This window comes from Bos indicus, chromosome 1, assembly GCF_029378745.1.
Source record: "Bos indicus isolate NIAB-ARS_2022 breed Sahiwal x Tharparkar chromosome 1, NIAB-ARS_B.indTharparkar_mat_pri_1.0, whole genome shotgun sequence".
Lineage (NCBI taxonomy): Eukaryota > Metazoa > Chordata > Mammalia > Artiodactyla > Bovidae > Bos > Bos indicus.
The window spans coordinates 153,536,793-153,553,098 of NC_091760.1; the positions used below are offsets into that span (position 1 = coordinate 153,536,793).

A 16,306-nucleotide genomic window follows, 5' to 3' on the forward strand; every position below is an offset into this window, starting at 1 on the left:
GGATTCACCCCCGTGTGTCTGCTTACAGCTCCACAACACTGGACTGGGCTTCTGCGCGGACTGCGCGGGGCAGGAGGCGGCCCCAGGCTGTGCCATGATGCTGGCCCCCTGCAGGGACGGTGAGCCGCAGCAGGTGGGTGGCCAGCGCGCCCAGACCCCCAGGGGGTCTTTGCCGGGGTGCCCCTCTCTTCCTCTAGGGGCCTCTCCTTTCCCGGGTCCCGCGTCCTTCACTATGCCTGGTCCCCCACTTTTGTGACCCGCCCCGCAACCTGTCCCCAGCCCCTAGCCCAGATGTGGAGCCGTCAGAGAAGGCGAGCCTCTGAGCTCAAGGGAAAGGGTCGGGCTGTTTAGCCAGTGCGTTCGGCTGACAGAAAAGGGAACAGAGACTTGGAGGGCGGCTAGCCCAGGGGCGACCAAGGCAGGTGTCTCCAGAATCGCGGTGGGCAAGGGGCGGTGGGCACAGGGAGGTGGGCAGAGGCTGTTCTCACTGAGGAGCGCCTGCCCCTGCCACATGCATGTCTCTTGTCTTGTGTGGAAGTGGATCCAGTATTACGAGATCATCCAAAAACATAAAAGACACTGGAAATCCAGAATTCATGAAAAAGACTCCCATTAAAAAAAAAAAATGTTTACTTACTGGCCAAGCCTCACAGTATGCAGGATCCCCAACTAAGGATCAAACCCATGCCCCCTACAGGGGAAGCGTGGAATCCCCACCTCTGCCCTGCTAGGGAATTTCCTTTTTTTCTTTTTATTGGAGTGTGCTGCTGCTACTGCTGCTAAGACGCTTCAGTTGTGTCCGACTCTGTGTGACCCCATAGACAGCAGCCCACCAGGCTCCCCCGTCCCTGGGATTCTCCAGGCAAGAACACTGGAGTGGGCTGCCATTTCCTTCTCCAGTGCATGAAAGTGAGAAGTGAAAGTGAAGTCGCTCAGTCAAGTCCGACTCTTGGCGACCCCATGGACTGCAGCCCACCAGGCTCCTCCGTCCATGGGTTTTCCAGGCAAGAGTACTGGAGTGGGGTGCCATTGCCTTCTCCATTATTGGAGTGTAGTTGATCTACAATGTTGTCTTAGCTTCTGGTGTATAGCAAAGTGATTCAGTTCTACATATATACATATTTATATTCTTTTTCGGATTCTTTCCTGTTGTAGCTTATTACAGGATATTGAATATAGATCCCTGTGCTATACAGTAGGGCCTTGCTGTTTATCTATTTTATGTATAGTAGTTCGTGTCTGCTAATCCCAAACTCCTAATTTATCTGTTCCCCCACCTTTTTCCCTTTGGTAAGCATAAGTTTGTCTTCTCTGAATGTGGGTCTGTTCCTGGTTTGTAAACCTGCTAACTGAAGTAAGTCAGAGAAAGACAAATATCTTAAGATATCTCTTATGTATGGAATCTAAAAGATGATGCAAATGAACTTATTTACAAAATGGAAAAGTTCATCATTTAAATTAAAAATCTATAATCGGAGATCAAAGAAAACTTATGTGCAGGCAAATTCCCACCAGGGCACCTTTTTGAAACCAGTTCAAGACCAGTTCAAGACCATTAGCCAACTAGAACCAGAGACGGGGACAGCGGGTGACCAAGCAGGGTCTGTGGGCACAGAAGCCCCGAGGGAGCGAGGAGACCCCAGAAAGCGCCCCCCGTTTACAGCGGTGCCTCAGACCTGTGACTGTGACTGTTCCTGAGATTCCGAGCTGCTGGCGCTGAGTCCTGCCCGAGTAGATACGCTGCGTCTTTCAGGCATTTAATACGGACCTCTGGGGGCCAAGACTTCCAGGCCAGAGGGGGCTCTTAGGGCAACACAACAGCCGTGTGTGTGTGTGTGTGGTGGGAGAAAGGGCTGGATTTGGGCAGACAGCCTCGTGGCCTCAGCGCCCCCGCCCCACTTGCCGGACGAGGGGTCACCCAGCTGGCTGCAGGTCTCCGAGGAGCAGCTTCATTCAGCACTCAGCATGTGGTCTGTGAAACTCCTTCCTCAGGGAAAAGGACTTGCACTCCACAGTCAGAAGGGAGGCAGAGGGTGGAAATGCCCCTGGGGAAGGGAGGGGAACAGCTCTCCTGGGGCGGGTGCGCTAGAGACCGTCTGTCCACGGATTCCCGGGGGCTCCCTCCGCAGCGAGGCTGGACCCCGGGGGTAGCCGGAAGGGCTGGCCGCCCCAGGACAACAGAAGCTTATGACCCGCTGCTGCTGCTGCTGTGGCTGCTAAGTCGCTTCAGTCGTGTCCGACTCTGTGACCCCGGACAGAGCCCACCAGACTCCTCTGTCCATGGGATTCTCTAGGCAAGAATACTGGAGTGGGCTGCCATTTCCTTCTCCAGCTTATGACCCGAGGCGCGGCCAAAGAGGGACGATGAACACGACCAGGGCAGGCACTCTCCCACAGGGGGAGGGTCTCCTTGACCTGAGGTCCTGCAGGTGGGCGCAGGTGGCTGGCGGGACAGACTAGGAGATCCTCGCTGAGTGAGGGGGAGGTTAGAGGCAGAGGGTGCTTCCAGCATCATGTGGGCTCCTGGCTTATCAGGAAGGGCTTCTGTGGGAGGGTATTTCTTCTCTTCAAATTCCCATCACACAAATACCTGCCCAGGTAATGGGACACCCCTGTGACTTTGGCCGAGGGTTTGGGGGGTTCACTTCTTTTCACAGCTTGGATGATATCCTAAAAAGTCTAGCCCACCCCCAAGACTTTCTGCTTTGAGCCTGTGATGGGGCTGTTGCATTAAGCTCTTCTACCCCAAAGGCCTATATTAAAAGCGAACAATAAAGTGTGAGTTCCTGGAGATACTGAGTCAGATAAGCCCCCGAGAGCCTGGGGCCAAAGCAAGAAAATGCTTTCAAGGGTTCAGCCCTGCAGGCAGGATCAGCGAGGCTCTGGGACCCCAGGCGAAGGCCTTGGGCCTGCAGGACTTGTTGGGAAGCAGGCAATCAGGATCCCTTTGTCCCCTTCTGGTTTTACTGTCTACCAGTGTTCTAGAATCACCAGTGGGCACTCCTGGCCCAGAGGACAGAGAGAGAGCGGTAGGTGAGGAGGCTTTATGACCGTGGACGCACCTCACCTTCTGGCTGTGTGACGTCAGGCAGGCTTCTTAACCTCTCTGGGTCTTGGTTTCCTCATCTGCAAGTAGGGATAATGGTCTCCCTCATGCAAGAGGAATGTTAGGTTTGGGAGTTAAGATTCTTGGGCTTCCCTTGTAGCTCAGTCGGTAAAGAATCTGCCTGCAGTGCAGGAGTCCTGGGTTCGATTCCTGGGAAGAGTCCCCTGGAGAAGGACATGGCAACCCACTCCAGTATTCTTGCCTGGAGAATCCCATGGACAGAGGATCCTGGTAGGTTCCCAGTCCCCAGGGTCGCAAGAATCAGACCCAACTTAGTGACTAAACCACCACCAAGATTCTTGGTGGGAAGGTGGGGATTAGCAACGGCTTCTGTATCAAGAAAAACTGTGAACTTGCTAAGCTGAAACCACCATATGCTGTATTAAGAATAAGAAGAAACACACTCTTTTATGTATAAGGAACTAAGTTTATAGCAAAGAGAAATCTCCAGGGACCCTCACAAAACACAGGGCATCCTGCATGGCTTCACCTGGAAGTGAAAGGAAAGTGAGGGTCGCTCAGTCCTGCCTGGTTCTTTGCGACCCCGTGGACTATGCAGTCCATGGACTTCTCCAGGCCAGAAGACTGGAGCGGGTAGCCTTTCCCTTCTCCAGGGGATCTCCCCAGCCCAGGCATTGAACCCAGGTCTCCCGCATTGGAGGCGGATTCTTTACCAGCTGAGCCACCAGGGAAGCCCAAGAATACTGGAGTAGGTAGCCTATCCCTTCTCCAGCGGATCTTCCCAACCTGGGAATTGAACTGGGATCTCCTGCATTGCAGGTGGATTCTTTACCAGCTAAGCTATGAGGGAAGCCTGATGGCTTCGCCTATGTTGCGGTAAATAGAATAAGGGAGAAGACTGTCAGAATGTATAAATGTGAGTGTCACGGTAACTGTAGTGAGGTGGTGTCAGAGGTCAGGGCTAGTCCAGCTTGGTATCTGTGAACCTGACTATGAGACAGAGCCTTGTTGACTCCATCGGAATCTGAAGCTTGCCCCCAGACCTCGGCCCTGTTGCGGTGAGCTCTCCTTCCCTTATCCAGCTTTGGACAGGGTCTCCTTCTAGTGGTGCTAACGGCCATTCCCCTGTCCCAGCGCCTGGAGCACACGGGCCGGAGCACCATCCGCTACGGCGGCCCAGGGCACCTGTGCTTTGACGTCAGGCGAGAGCAGGTGATTCTCCAGAACTGCACCGAGGGGGGCCCTGCCATCCACCAGCAGCACTGGGACCACCAGGAGGTGAGTGACCCACCCAGGAGGAGCTCACGGGGCCGCTGGCGGGCACGTGTCTGCCTCTTCCGAGAGGTCAAGTATTACCGCACAAGCCTGTGTCCCTGGGGCTGAACTTAGTGGCTTGGCACTAAGGCCTTGGAGGGCGGTGAAGCCAACCTTGCAGCCGAGTTATCCGCCAGCATCCAGAAGGGTGCTAATTTCCCAGGTCTCTGCGTTGCTCAGTCTTCATGCACTGGAAAGTGGAGACCCCCTAGCTTTAAAGTTTATCCGCTTTAGGCCTCGAGTAGGACTGTGGGGCGTGTTACAGACGCTGTCAAACCCCATGGGTGGTGTGCTTTTAGGAGCAGAGGAAAGGCCCACCTCCTGTTCCACAACCAAATAGATGATGGCGTAGATTGTACTTTCTTCCTTTGCTAATTTCGTGCTGAGCGTTTCATCATTTTCGTAAGACTTGAATTCCCATTACCCCAGAGAGAGGCTCTAGCTCCTTTCTAGAGGTCAGCATCCAATAAAGAGGAACTAGGAGGAGTCTAAGTATTTAGGCAGAGTGAGCACTTTAAGGGTTGGAAGGAGACAGTATTAACAACTGTCTACATTGTTTTTCCTTCACCTCAAATCCCTTCTGACGTGAGCTAGGGTGTAAGGACATGAAAAAACAAATTAATACACACGTCTTTTTAAAATGTCTTATCTTCACCTTTTGCTTAGAAATAGTGGTGGTTAAATAACTAATCAGAACTCCATGCATCAGCGCTCTTAAAGCAGGCTGTGAAAGAGGAAAATCATATAGTCTAAGACTTAAGCTGAACTCACAAGAAATGTTGAGAACAAAGCTCTTGGGGCTCTGGCGACAGGTGAGCCCAGGACTCAGGGGGCCACACGTGCTCAGAGAATTCGTGGAAACCAAGTTAAGGCCCTTTATGAATGATCATAAAGGATCATTCTAAGCAAGGCCTCTGGATAAGATAGATTTAGAAACCGCATTTAAGCATAATGTGTAAAAGATTAGTGACTAAGATATACCCAGCATCTTTCAGGCATTAGAAAGTAAGACTTTAAAAAAGTATTCTCATCCAGCCATAAAAAGAAATGAGGTACTGTTCATAGCAACACTATTCACAATAGTCAAGAGGCGGAAGCAACCCAAGAGTCCAGTGATTGATGAATAAATGAACAAAATACGCTATGTGCATACAATGGAATATTATTCCATCTTAAGGAAGAAGGAAATCCTGTCATTTGCTTCAACATGGGTGAAACTTGAAGACATTATTCTAAGTGAAATAAGCCGGTCACAAAAAGGCAAATACTATATGAGTACACTTAATATGAGGTGCATAGAGAAGTCAGATTCGTACAAACGGAAAATAGAACGGTAGTTACCTGGCCCGAGGGGAAGCAGGGAAAGGGAAGTTCTCATTCAATGGGAATTGAGTTTCCGTTTTGAAAGAAGAAGAAGTTCTGGAGATCTGTCTCATCACAATGTGAACATACTTAACACGAATACATTTTACACTTAAAAATGGTTAAGGTGGGAAGTTTTATCTTACATATTGTTGTCGTTTAGTTGCGAAGTTGTGTCTGACTCTTTTGCAACCCCACGGACCCTAGCTCACCAGGCTCCTCCGTCCATGGGATTTCCCAGGCAAGGACACAGGAGTGGGTTGCCATGTCCTTCTCCAGGAGATCTTCCTGACCCAGGGATCCAACCTGTGCCTGCTGCTTGGCAGGTGGATTCTTTACCTCTGAGCCACCTGGGAAACTTAGGGCTACATAAATTATATTACATAGTAGCCAAAATACTCCAATTCCCTATCAGGCCAGCGGACAACCCTTTTATCGTTCTCTTAATGACTAGCACAAATTTTAGGCATTTCTTTCTTTGCTGACTGATTGTGAGGGTCTGACTAGTTTTCTTTATATATATATTTTTCCTTTTCTTCTCTCCTTTCAGAATGGAATGATTGTTCACATTCTCTCTGGGAAATGCATGGAAGCTGTGGTGCAGGAAAACAATAAAGATCTGTACTTGCGTGAGTGTGACGGAAAAGCCAGCCAGCTGTGGCGATTTGACAGCGTCAGCACCGTGGATGAACGGTGAAGGCCACCCTCTGAAGGAACACAGAAGCGTGGCCGTCGCAGCCTAGCCCAGGGGAACTGCAGCGGCACGTGCCGTCCATGAAGCGGGCCGTTTACGTGTGTGCGGTGGCGAGAGCAGAAACGCAAGCTCCATGCGTGAATACGGAAAGTCTTTTCTTCCCGCCCCTTATTTCACAGGCCACTGTCTCTTTTAGACAAAAAATATGGACCCACTGTCTCCTTGTCTTCATCACTGGTAGATGATCATGGCATGGTACAGAAGATTCTTGTTTTTTCCCCCCACTGAGCACTGTACAATTCCTTTTATCTCTGACTAAGGAGAGAAGGGGCTTCTCTGGTGGCTCAGTAGTAAAGGATCCACCTGCCAATGCAGAAGAAGTAGGTTCCATCCCTGGGTTGGGAAGATCCCCTGGAGAAGGAAGTAGCAACCCACTCCAGTATTCTTGCCTGGAAAATTCCATGGACAGGGGAGCCTGGCAGGCTGGAGTCCATGAGGTCATAAAGAGCTGGACACAACTGAGCGACTAAACAGCAGCAACAGAGGACAGAGGCCTGGCAACACCTTCAGGACGCAAGATTCCTACTGATCAGTTTATTCTAAACTGCCTTACCCTGGACTGTCCGTGTTGACAACCATAAAAATTAAAGTGTGAAGAAGGTACAAAGTTCTGACATCCAAAAACTTGAGAATAAGTTTATGAAGACAAATTTCATGTTCATTGGTTGAACCATAGCTCAGATGAAGGAAGCAAGCTACTTAGAGAAAACAGGATTACAGAGACTTTTACCCACTTTTCAGCTCAGCCTAGCAACTGCAGAGAGTCAGTAGACCTGGAGTAAGATGTTTTCATGTTAATGAGAATTTTCTTGGGACTTTCTACCTCCATTCACCTTTGCCCTCACTGTTCTCTAGCTTGATTAACTATAATCAGATTCTCATGCAATACGCTTCTCTATAGTCATTGGTGTTGGGTCAGCTTAGACTGAACACTCCCACTAAAAGGAAGTGTGTACAGTTGAGAAACTCCTGATGTCCTGTTACCAAGTTTGCGTTGACTGGATCAGAACAAGCAACTTTTGCAAAGAGGCAAATCTCCCTGGGAGGGAACTGCCAGCATCTGAGTCAAAATTCCTTTGAGAGGAACTAGAGTGGGGTGTTGATGTCCATGAGGTTGAAAGGGCTGGGTCTGAACCCCCAGGAAATGTCTGGTTACCCGCAAAGAGGCCCACGTCTGAACATTCAGCCATAGGAAGAACACATCTTCCTCAGGGCAGAGTCCATGCTGGTGAAAGCCGGATGTCTCTCTTGCTGTGACTTGGCCCACCTAGATGGGACTTAAGGGTTGTTGAGTGGGGTTGGTTCTGTGATTAAGAGGTGGTGCCCATTTCTCTTCCAGATGGAGTTCCCTCTTCACACGGTCAGCATATGAATCTCCCCTCAAAGATGCTGGTCTCCTCTGGGCTGTCTCGGGATGCAGTGTGTTTCAGATAACAAACACTGAGCAGGAAGTGAGGGCTTCCAAAAAATATCCGTCATACTGCACATCTCTTCTCCACCTGTTGAGGTTAATGGCACGCTGTATTTTTCCTTCCTCAGAATATACTCTAGACTTGGGCAAAGAGCCACTGGCTACATGTGGCTATCTAAACATAAATTCATTAAAATTAAAGAAAATTTAGGCTCAGTTCCTCAGTAGTACTGGCCACATTTCAAGGACTTAAGAGCCACTGTGTTGGAGAGCACAGATAATAGCTCTCCATCCAATAGCTCTCCATTTCATTCCATCATGAAAACAGGCCTGTGGGATAGCACTGATCTAGACAGATTCATCATCCCATGGAAAGAAGAGATTCAGCCACCATCTTCTTCTTTCAGACTTGTTTATGTTCAACACAAATTCTCCTAATATCCTGAGGCCGAGACAGAGCTAAAAATTCTCACATGACAACCTTGGGAAGGGTGTTAATCATTAAAAAATAAAAGCTAAACTAGACTTCTATTTTAAAAATGAACATTGGTATTGGCATTGTTTGGTATTTAAAGTTGCTGGAATAAATTAATATAATTAAATGAAAGGCTGAATTGAATTGTATAAGTTGTGCTTGACAGTAATTTACAAAAGGACCCAGATGGCTTATTGCTTAATTGGTTGAACAAAGTAAGAATGTGGTGTTTCTTGCTTCCTTAAACATCCCCATGATTTATTACTTTATTACAGAAATGGCTGTCAACTCAGTCCCTGGCTGGTACTTAAAGACCCTTAATTTAAACAAAACAGATGCCTCCACTTAATTCTCAAAGAAATTCAACCTTCTCCTCATCATAGGGTAATAGTATTCAAATCCTCTCCTCTATGGACTCAGTTCTGATTTTATCTACAGCAATCAATTTAAAAGTAGAGAAATCTGGCAGTCAGAAGATTTGATTCCCAAGAGTTTCACTTGTCCATCTGAATTTTGTAAGACTTTATTGTTTGGGTTTTAAGACTGAATTCACCATCATTAGTAAGCAATGATCTAGATAGATTCATCATCCCATGGAAAGAAGAGATTCAACCACCATCTTCTTCTTTCAGACTTGTTTATATTCAACACAACTTCTCCTAATATCCTGAGGCTGTCCCGCTGTGGGGAAAGAGAGTTCTCAGCCAACAATGTTAGAATCAAACACTGTGCTATTTCACAATGAAAGCAGATGTCATCCCTAGAGGGGCCCTGATCTATTTCCTCTTTGGTCTCAATGCATTAATCCCACTGGCCAATTTAGAATCGCAACTCCCACGAACATCAGAAAGTCCCCCAGGCCCGAGCTGATGGTGTGTCAGTCACTGTGCCAGAATTTGACATCATTGGAGGTCACGTTATCGTGCCCACCTCAAGGGGAGCCTTCCGCTTTGCACTGAGAGGCCATGAAAAAGCCAGTTGGGCACCAAACGACCTGGGACCAGTCACTAAATCTGGACACTGCCGTGGGCTGCTTGATGGGCACAGCCCTACAGATTGTGGACGCTGTTTATGCTTGTTCTGTAAAGGCTCTGTTAGAAATGCCGCTTGTTGGGCCAAAGCCCAAAGCGCCTACAAGTCCTGCCCTGATTCTTCAAACACCTGGATTTGGGTATATTTTCAATAATTATGTTGAGCACAATAACCAAGGAGGTGATATTTCTAGGATTCTAGAACCCTATTTCCAATCTCCAATGTTTCTGCAATCTCCTGGTGGCTCAGATGGTAAAGCATCTGCCTACAACGTGGAAGACCCAGGTTCCATCCCTGGGTCAGGAAGATCCCCTGGAGAAGGAAATGGCAACCCACTTCAATACTCTTGCCTGGAAAATCCTATGGATAGAGGAGCCTGGAGGGCTGCAGTCTGTAGGGTTGCAAAAAGTTGGACACGACTGAGCGACTTCACTTCACTTTATTTCAATGTTTCTGCAGTTTCAACCTCCTCTTCTGTGAAACGTGCTCTTTAAATAGGGAAGTGTGTCCTTAGCATGGCTTTAATATTGTGAGGATCTTTGCTGATGTGGTAGTTCTTTGCACAGGTCTGGGATGTTGATATTTTCTCATCACCAAAGTCTCTACGTTATACCAATATGCTATGCTCTCATGAATCAAAGCAGGTCGCCTGATTCTTTTGGGTTAAGAACAGAGTCGGCGTGGTTCCTTGACTCCCAGTGATAGTTTACAAGCTCAGCCCGAAGAGATCAGCGTCATGTTTGAAAATTGTTGTTGTTCAGTTGCTAAATTGTGTCCAACTCTTTGCAACCTCATGGACTGCAGCACGCCAGGCCCCTCTGTCCTCCACTATCTCCCAGAGCTTGCTCAAACTCATGACCATCAGATCGGTGTGCAATCCAACCATTTCATCCTCTGTCATCCCCTACTCCTCCTGCCCTCAATCTTTCCCAGCATCAGGGTCTTTTCAAATGAGTCAGCTCTTCACATCAGGTGGCCAAAGTATTGGAGTTTCACTTCAGCATCAGTCCTTCCAATGAATACTCAGGACTGATTTCCTTCAGGATGGACTGATTGGATCTCCTTGCAGTCCAAGGGACTCTCAAGAGTCTTCTCCAGCAACACAGTTCAAAAGCATCAATTCTTTGGTGCTCAGCCTTCTTTATGGTCCATCCCTCATATCTGTACATGATTACTAGGAAAACCATAGCTTTGACTATACAGATCTTGTTGGGAAAGTAATGTCTCTGCTTCTTAATACGCTGTCTAGGCTTGTCATAGTTCTTTTTCCAAGGAGCAAGTATCTTTTAATTTCATGGCTGCACTCACCGTTTGCAGTGATTTTGGAGCCAAAAAAATAAAATCTGACACTGGTTCCACCTTTACCCCTTCCATTTGCCGTAAAGTGATGGGACTGGAAGCCACGATCCTAGCTTTTTTTATTGTTGACTTTCAAGCCAGCTTTTTCACTCCCCTCTTTCACCCTCATCAAGAGGCTCTAAAGTTCCTCTTCGTTTTCTGCCCTTCAGTTCAGTTCAGTTCAGTCGCTCAGTCGTGTCGGACTCTTCGCGACCCCATGAATCACAGCATGCCAGGCCTCCCTGTCCATCACCAACTCCCAGAGTTCACTCAGACTCACGTCCATCAAGTCAGTGATGCCATCCAGCCATCTCATCCTCTGCCGTCCCCTTCTTCTCCTGCCCCCAATCCCTCCCAGCATCAGAGTCTTTTCCAATGAGTCAACTCTTCACATGAGGTGGCCAAAGTACTGGAGTTTCAGCTTCAGCATCATTCCCTCCAAAGAGATCCCAGGGCTGATCTCCTTCAGAATGGACTGGTTGGATGTTCTTGCAGTCCAAGGGACTCTCAAGAGTCTTTTCCAACACCACACTTCAAAGGCATCAATTCTTCGGCGCTCAGCCTTCTTCACAGTCCAACTCTCACATCCATACATGACCACAGGAAAAACCATAGAGGAGTTAAAAATTTCTGAACCATACAGCTAACTCACAGTCAAGTGATATTCCAGAACCCTTGACAAATGCTAAATGAAGATGACAGGGCCAATTCAACTGCAGCTTGGACTTATGAAAGCCTTGTAACTTTACAGTAAAATGTGACCAGCAGGTGGGGCACCTTTACTTCACTGGGCGACCTTCTTGATGGCACTGTTGACCCTTCTCCTTTAGGAACTGGCCAAGGGTGGCAATGCTTAATGCTTCACTTAAGGCCCAGAAGAGCCTGAAAAGCTGTTTTTCAAGCCATGACTAGTACAGATGCACCAGTGACCCTGTTCAGAGGGTGGAGAAGTGTCTGTTAAGGGGGAGGCGGGCAGCTGTTGAATCGCCCACCCGGCACATTCCCCAAGTCTAGCCACACAGCCACACTGGGAGCCACCTGCTGCCTCTACAGGAGTCCACCCCCGATTGGTGGCAGGAGGAGACTTGACCTAATTGGGTCAATAATTGACCTAATTATTCACCAATAATTTTCTACTGAGACTAAGAGATTAGTCTCTCTGGAAGAGACATAAGAGACAAGGTAAGAATCTATGAAAGTGAAAGTGACGTCACTCAGTCCCGTCCAACTCTTTGCAACCCCATGGACTGTAGCCTACCACACTCCTCCGTCCATGGGATTTTCCAGGAAAGAGTACTGGAGTGGGATGCCATTGCCTTCTCCAAAGAATCTATGAGCACTGGACAAACCAGTTTATCGCTCAGCTTTTCAGCAGTTCTCAGCCTCATCTCTCCTGGGAGAGCCGACAGTGTGAAGGTGCAGAAATACCGTTGCCTGTGGACAGAGGACGCCAGGCTGCTAGAGCTGCTGCCGGAGGTGCTGGGGGAGGGCCCTGTCTCAAGGAGGCAGCCGGGGCCCTGGAAGGCAGGCAGCCCACAGAGAGGATCTATGGTGAGCCTGTGTGTTCGTGTGAGCTCAGTCGTGTCCAACTCTGTGCCTCCCTGTGGACCGTAGCCCACCAGGCTCCTCTGTCCATGGGATCCTCCAGGCAAGAATACTGGAGGGGGTTGCCATGCCCTCTGCCAGGGGATCTTCCCGACCCAGGGATCGAACTTGCGTCTCCTGTGTCTCCTGCATTGGCAGGTGGATTCTTTACCACTGAGCCATAGGAGTCTTTTGGAGATGATCCGGGACCTGAGGCCTTGGAAAACAGCCGTAACTAACAGCCAACCATGAGATTCTATGATCGGAAAACAAATCCTGAGAAAGCCCCAAATTAGATTCTCTCAATCCTAAGTCCCACAGTAAAGTTAAAACACAGTTAACTAAGAAAGAGATGCCAAACTCACCCTTCCACACCAGCCTGTGATAGTGATAGAGTGCTCTGGCCCCACCCACCTCCCTCTAGCCTTTCAGCCTCAGGGAGTGAGGAGCGGCCTCAGGGGTTTTGCCTGTGAGTGCTCAGTCACTTCAGCCATGTCCAGGTCTTTGCAACCCTATGAACTGTAACCCACCAAGATCCTCTGTTCATGGTATTTTTCCAGCAAGAATACTGCAGTGAGTTGCCATTTCCTCCTCCAGGGGATCTTCCCAACCCAGGGATTGAACCAGCATCTCTTATGTTTCCTGCATTAGCAGGTGGGTTTTTCACCACCAGGGCTTCCCTAGTGGCTCAGAGGTTAAAGCGTCTGCCTGCAATGCGGGAGACCCAGGTTCAATCCCTGGGTCGGGAAGATCCCCTGGAGAAGGAAATGGCAACCCACTCCAGTATTCTTGCCTGGAGAATCCCATGGACGGAGGAGCCTGGTTGGGCTACAGTCCACAGGGTCACAAAGAGTCAGACATGACTGAGCAACTTCACTTTTCTTTACCACTAGCATGGCCTTCTTTGCCTGTGGATTTTCTTCAAAGATAAAAAGGTTGCTTTCTGATGTGGGGAAGGCCAGATGTGCCTAGGAAGTCACCCCTGCCCCCGCCCACCAGGAGCAATCCTCAATCAGTGACTGACAAGAGTTGGAGTATAAATACCTCAGCTGCCCCACCTCTCCAGCAGGACAGCTCTGAGGTGCAGATTCTACACCATTTCCCAGAGTTTACTGTGGGGTGAAGCTCTGAGCACCCAAATGGTAAATGGCTTGATTGGCTGCAATCCTTTTCTCACAGCCCAACAGGTGCTTCCTAAGCTCACCTTCCAGACAAATCGCTTGCCTTCAAATCCTTATCTCCTTGTCTCCTAATAGGGAAATCCACCCTAGAATGTATGGCCTGTCCACTAACAGTTTCTGCCTACAAGAGTCAGTTTGCTCATCAAATTCCAATCTTTGCTTATTTATAGTACTCCCACCCCACGCGCCAAATACTCCTACTCCCTTGGACTGAAATTATCTCACCAAACTGCAAGACCAGCATATGGGCTTCCAGGAAGCTGTGTCCCCAGGGAAAGAGACTGAGGAAGGGGCATGTGGTCAGTCCTTATCCCAAGCTCATCTAAAGTATTAGAGGTCCTTCTTCCTTGAGGACTAATGAGTGAGAAGCAGAGAGAGGCCACTCATGTTCCTCTAATTGATGCCCCTCCTTGTGGAAACCTGAAGACTAGGGAAGCAAAGTTCCTCTGCAACACAGAAAATTTCCCTCTCATATTCCAGTTATTTTCCAGTAACTGGTACATACCAGTTATTAGAAGATATCAGGTATCACCTGTAAGTTAGAAGTAGAGAGCACGATAGCTCTCCAGAAGAAAGTGGAAGAGAAGGGTCAAACAATATCACGAACATCTAAAGAGCAAGATGGTCAAAAACATATTCCTAGTGGGGGCAGGAAGGGTTACCAGAGGGACTTTCAGAATTGTGTCTAGTCCTCAGTCTAAAACTTTATTTCTATCACCCCAAACTTTCAGTCAAGCCTTCCACACTGACCATGTCCTGTGCTGGAGGATGGAAACCACGGAACTGGGCTGAGCCCCTATCTGGGACAGAGCCCAGAAAGAGCAGCCTCTGTAGGCCAGACAGATCCAGAAAGGCTGAGCCTTGGGAATCAGGGCGACACTGGTACAGAGAAGAACAGACACCAATTCTAGCCTCACATCACCGCACAGTGCCGATCAGGATAAATGCACTTGGGCCAGATGGCATTTTAAAATTATAACTTAAAGTTTTAAATTATATTTAGTATTTATTCTTTTCCTCCAGAGGGCTAGATAGTATATATTTTTGGCTTTGCAGCCACATGGTTTCTTCCCTGACTCTACAACTCTGCCCTTGTAGCACAAAAGCAGGCAAGGTCAATGATAGACAGATGCGCGTCCCTGTGTTACAATAAAACTTTATTTACAAAAACAGGTGGTGGGGCCGATGTGGCTCACAGGCCTTGTTTACCTCCTCTTTCCAGCTGCAGAAGGAGACAAATGATAGATCCTTTAAAAACAGAAAACTGTTCCCAAAGAAACTGTGACTAAAGGTGGAAAGTTTAAAAATAGGGTGTTTTCACATTATAAATAACCAAAAAGGAAAGAAAACACAAGAGGGCAAAAAACAGGATCTAATTGTAAACAGACTCCAATCCTTTTTAGAATGAAATAGAAATAAACAAATGACTCATTTTATTTAAATCAAAATATAAAACATTGACACTGTAGCTGTCAGCTGCCTTTCCTTGGACGCACAGATGCCCCGCGCCTTCCCGGTTGACAGGTCAGGCAGGGTGAGCTTCCTAAATGAGACCACAGGCAGCATCAACAAGGAAGGGAGGGGTGCTAAGGAGCAGAGTACCTCTCAGCATCTCAGCCAAGCCAATGGGATTCAACTGCAGGAACCGATGAAATCCGACATGTTTCTAGGTTATGGTGGTGAAGACACTAACAAAGGGCAACACACATGCTCCCTGCCTCCCCCCAGCATGATTCCCTTGCAACTGGGAAGTGAGGACGATCAGATATGAGCTCCTGCGTGGGGCAAGAACCATGGCCTCTGTGTGTTTACATAAACTCTGATCCTTGGCAGCCCATTCAGCCAGACTTCAGCACACAAGCTGGAGTCAGGCCCTCCCAATAGCAGGGCTCGAGGCCAGGCTGCACGAGGCCAATCAGCCTCCCTCCTTGTGCTCCTGAGCCAACACGGCCCGTGGAGTGTGTTGCAAGGCCAGATCCAGGGGTACCTCTTGCCTGGTGCAATCTGCATGCAAAGCTGCCAGCCTGTCATGCCCTTTGACAGTTGGTGCCCACATGCCCAAGGCTGGCTCCTGATAAACAGCCTGGGGACGCCTCCTCCCCCCACACAGACAGCTCAAAGCGCCCGACCCCATCTCTGCTCTGCAGGTCACTGACCCAGCCTGTCCAGCGAGCCTTCACCAAGCACAAGGAACAGATGTCCCCATCACTCCGACCACCCGGAGAGAGGTGCCGCTGAGCACGCTGACCTGCTGTGGAGAGGTCTTGTTTTGTTCCCGCATGCTGGTCAGATGCCTCATGGAATGGGAGGATGAGCAACCACTCTTCCTACTCTTTATTGGGAATGCTCTTTTCTTCTCCAGTCAGCTCTTAAGAGTACCCTTAACCTCTCTCCACAGAGGCCTGTGCCCAGGGCTCTAGGCAGTGGTTGCTTTGCTGGGTGGTGGAGCTGCTACCATCTCCCTGAGGCTCCAGCCCTTGACAGGGACATCTCCACACGGACCGTCTGAGCAAAGGCCTTCCAGCTTTTGAGGTCGGGTCTCCAGGCCCCTCCTCAAACCGGTCTGCTACCTCCTTGCATTGCCTCCCTACCCAGCTGGCCCGAGACTCACTGGTGGGGCCCGGATGGGAACATGGTGCCGCTGTCTTACGATGGCCCCTGTCCAGCACTGCTGGTCAGTCTGGCTCACAGTGGAAGTCTACCCCAGACTGAGCAGAGCAGCAGGCTTTCTTCAGCAAAGAGCCATGGTCTGCACTTCCTCGTTCTCCCTTAAAAGTAAGTGAAAGCA

The 16,306-nt window shown here is 48.9% G+C and overlaps 1 protein-coding gene across 1 annotated transcript in view; it reads left to right on the top strand.

Moving 5' to 3' along the window:
- The window catches only part of GALNT15 (polypeptide N-acetylgalactosaminyltransferase 15), a 46,872-nt gene extending 38,345 nt beyond the window's left edge, over nt 1–8,527 (top strand). The window contains exons 8-10 of the mRNA XM_070797174.1: nt 29–133; nt 4,202–4,345; nt 6,294–8,527. Coding sequence (XP_070653275.1) covers nt 29–133; nt 4,202–4,345; nt 6,294–6,440 — 396 coding nt within the window. The 3' untranslated portion in view covers nt 6,441–8,527. The remainder of the gene's footprint in view (nt 1–28; nt 134–4,201; nt 4,346–6,293) is intronic.
- The last annotated feature ends 7,779 nt before the right edge of the window (nt 8,528–16,306 follow it).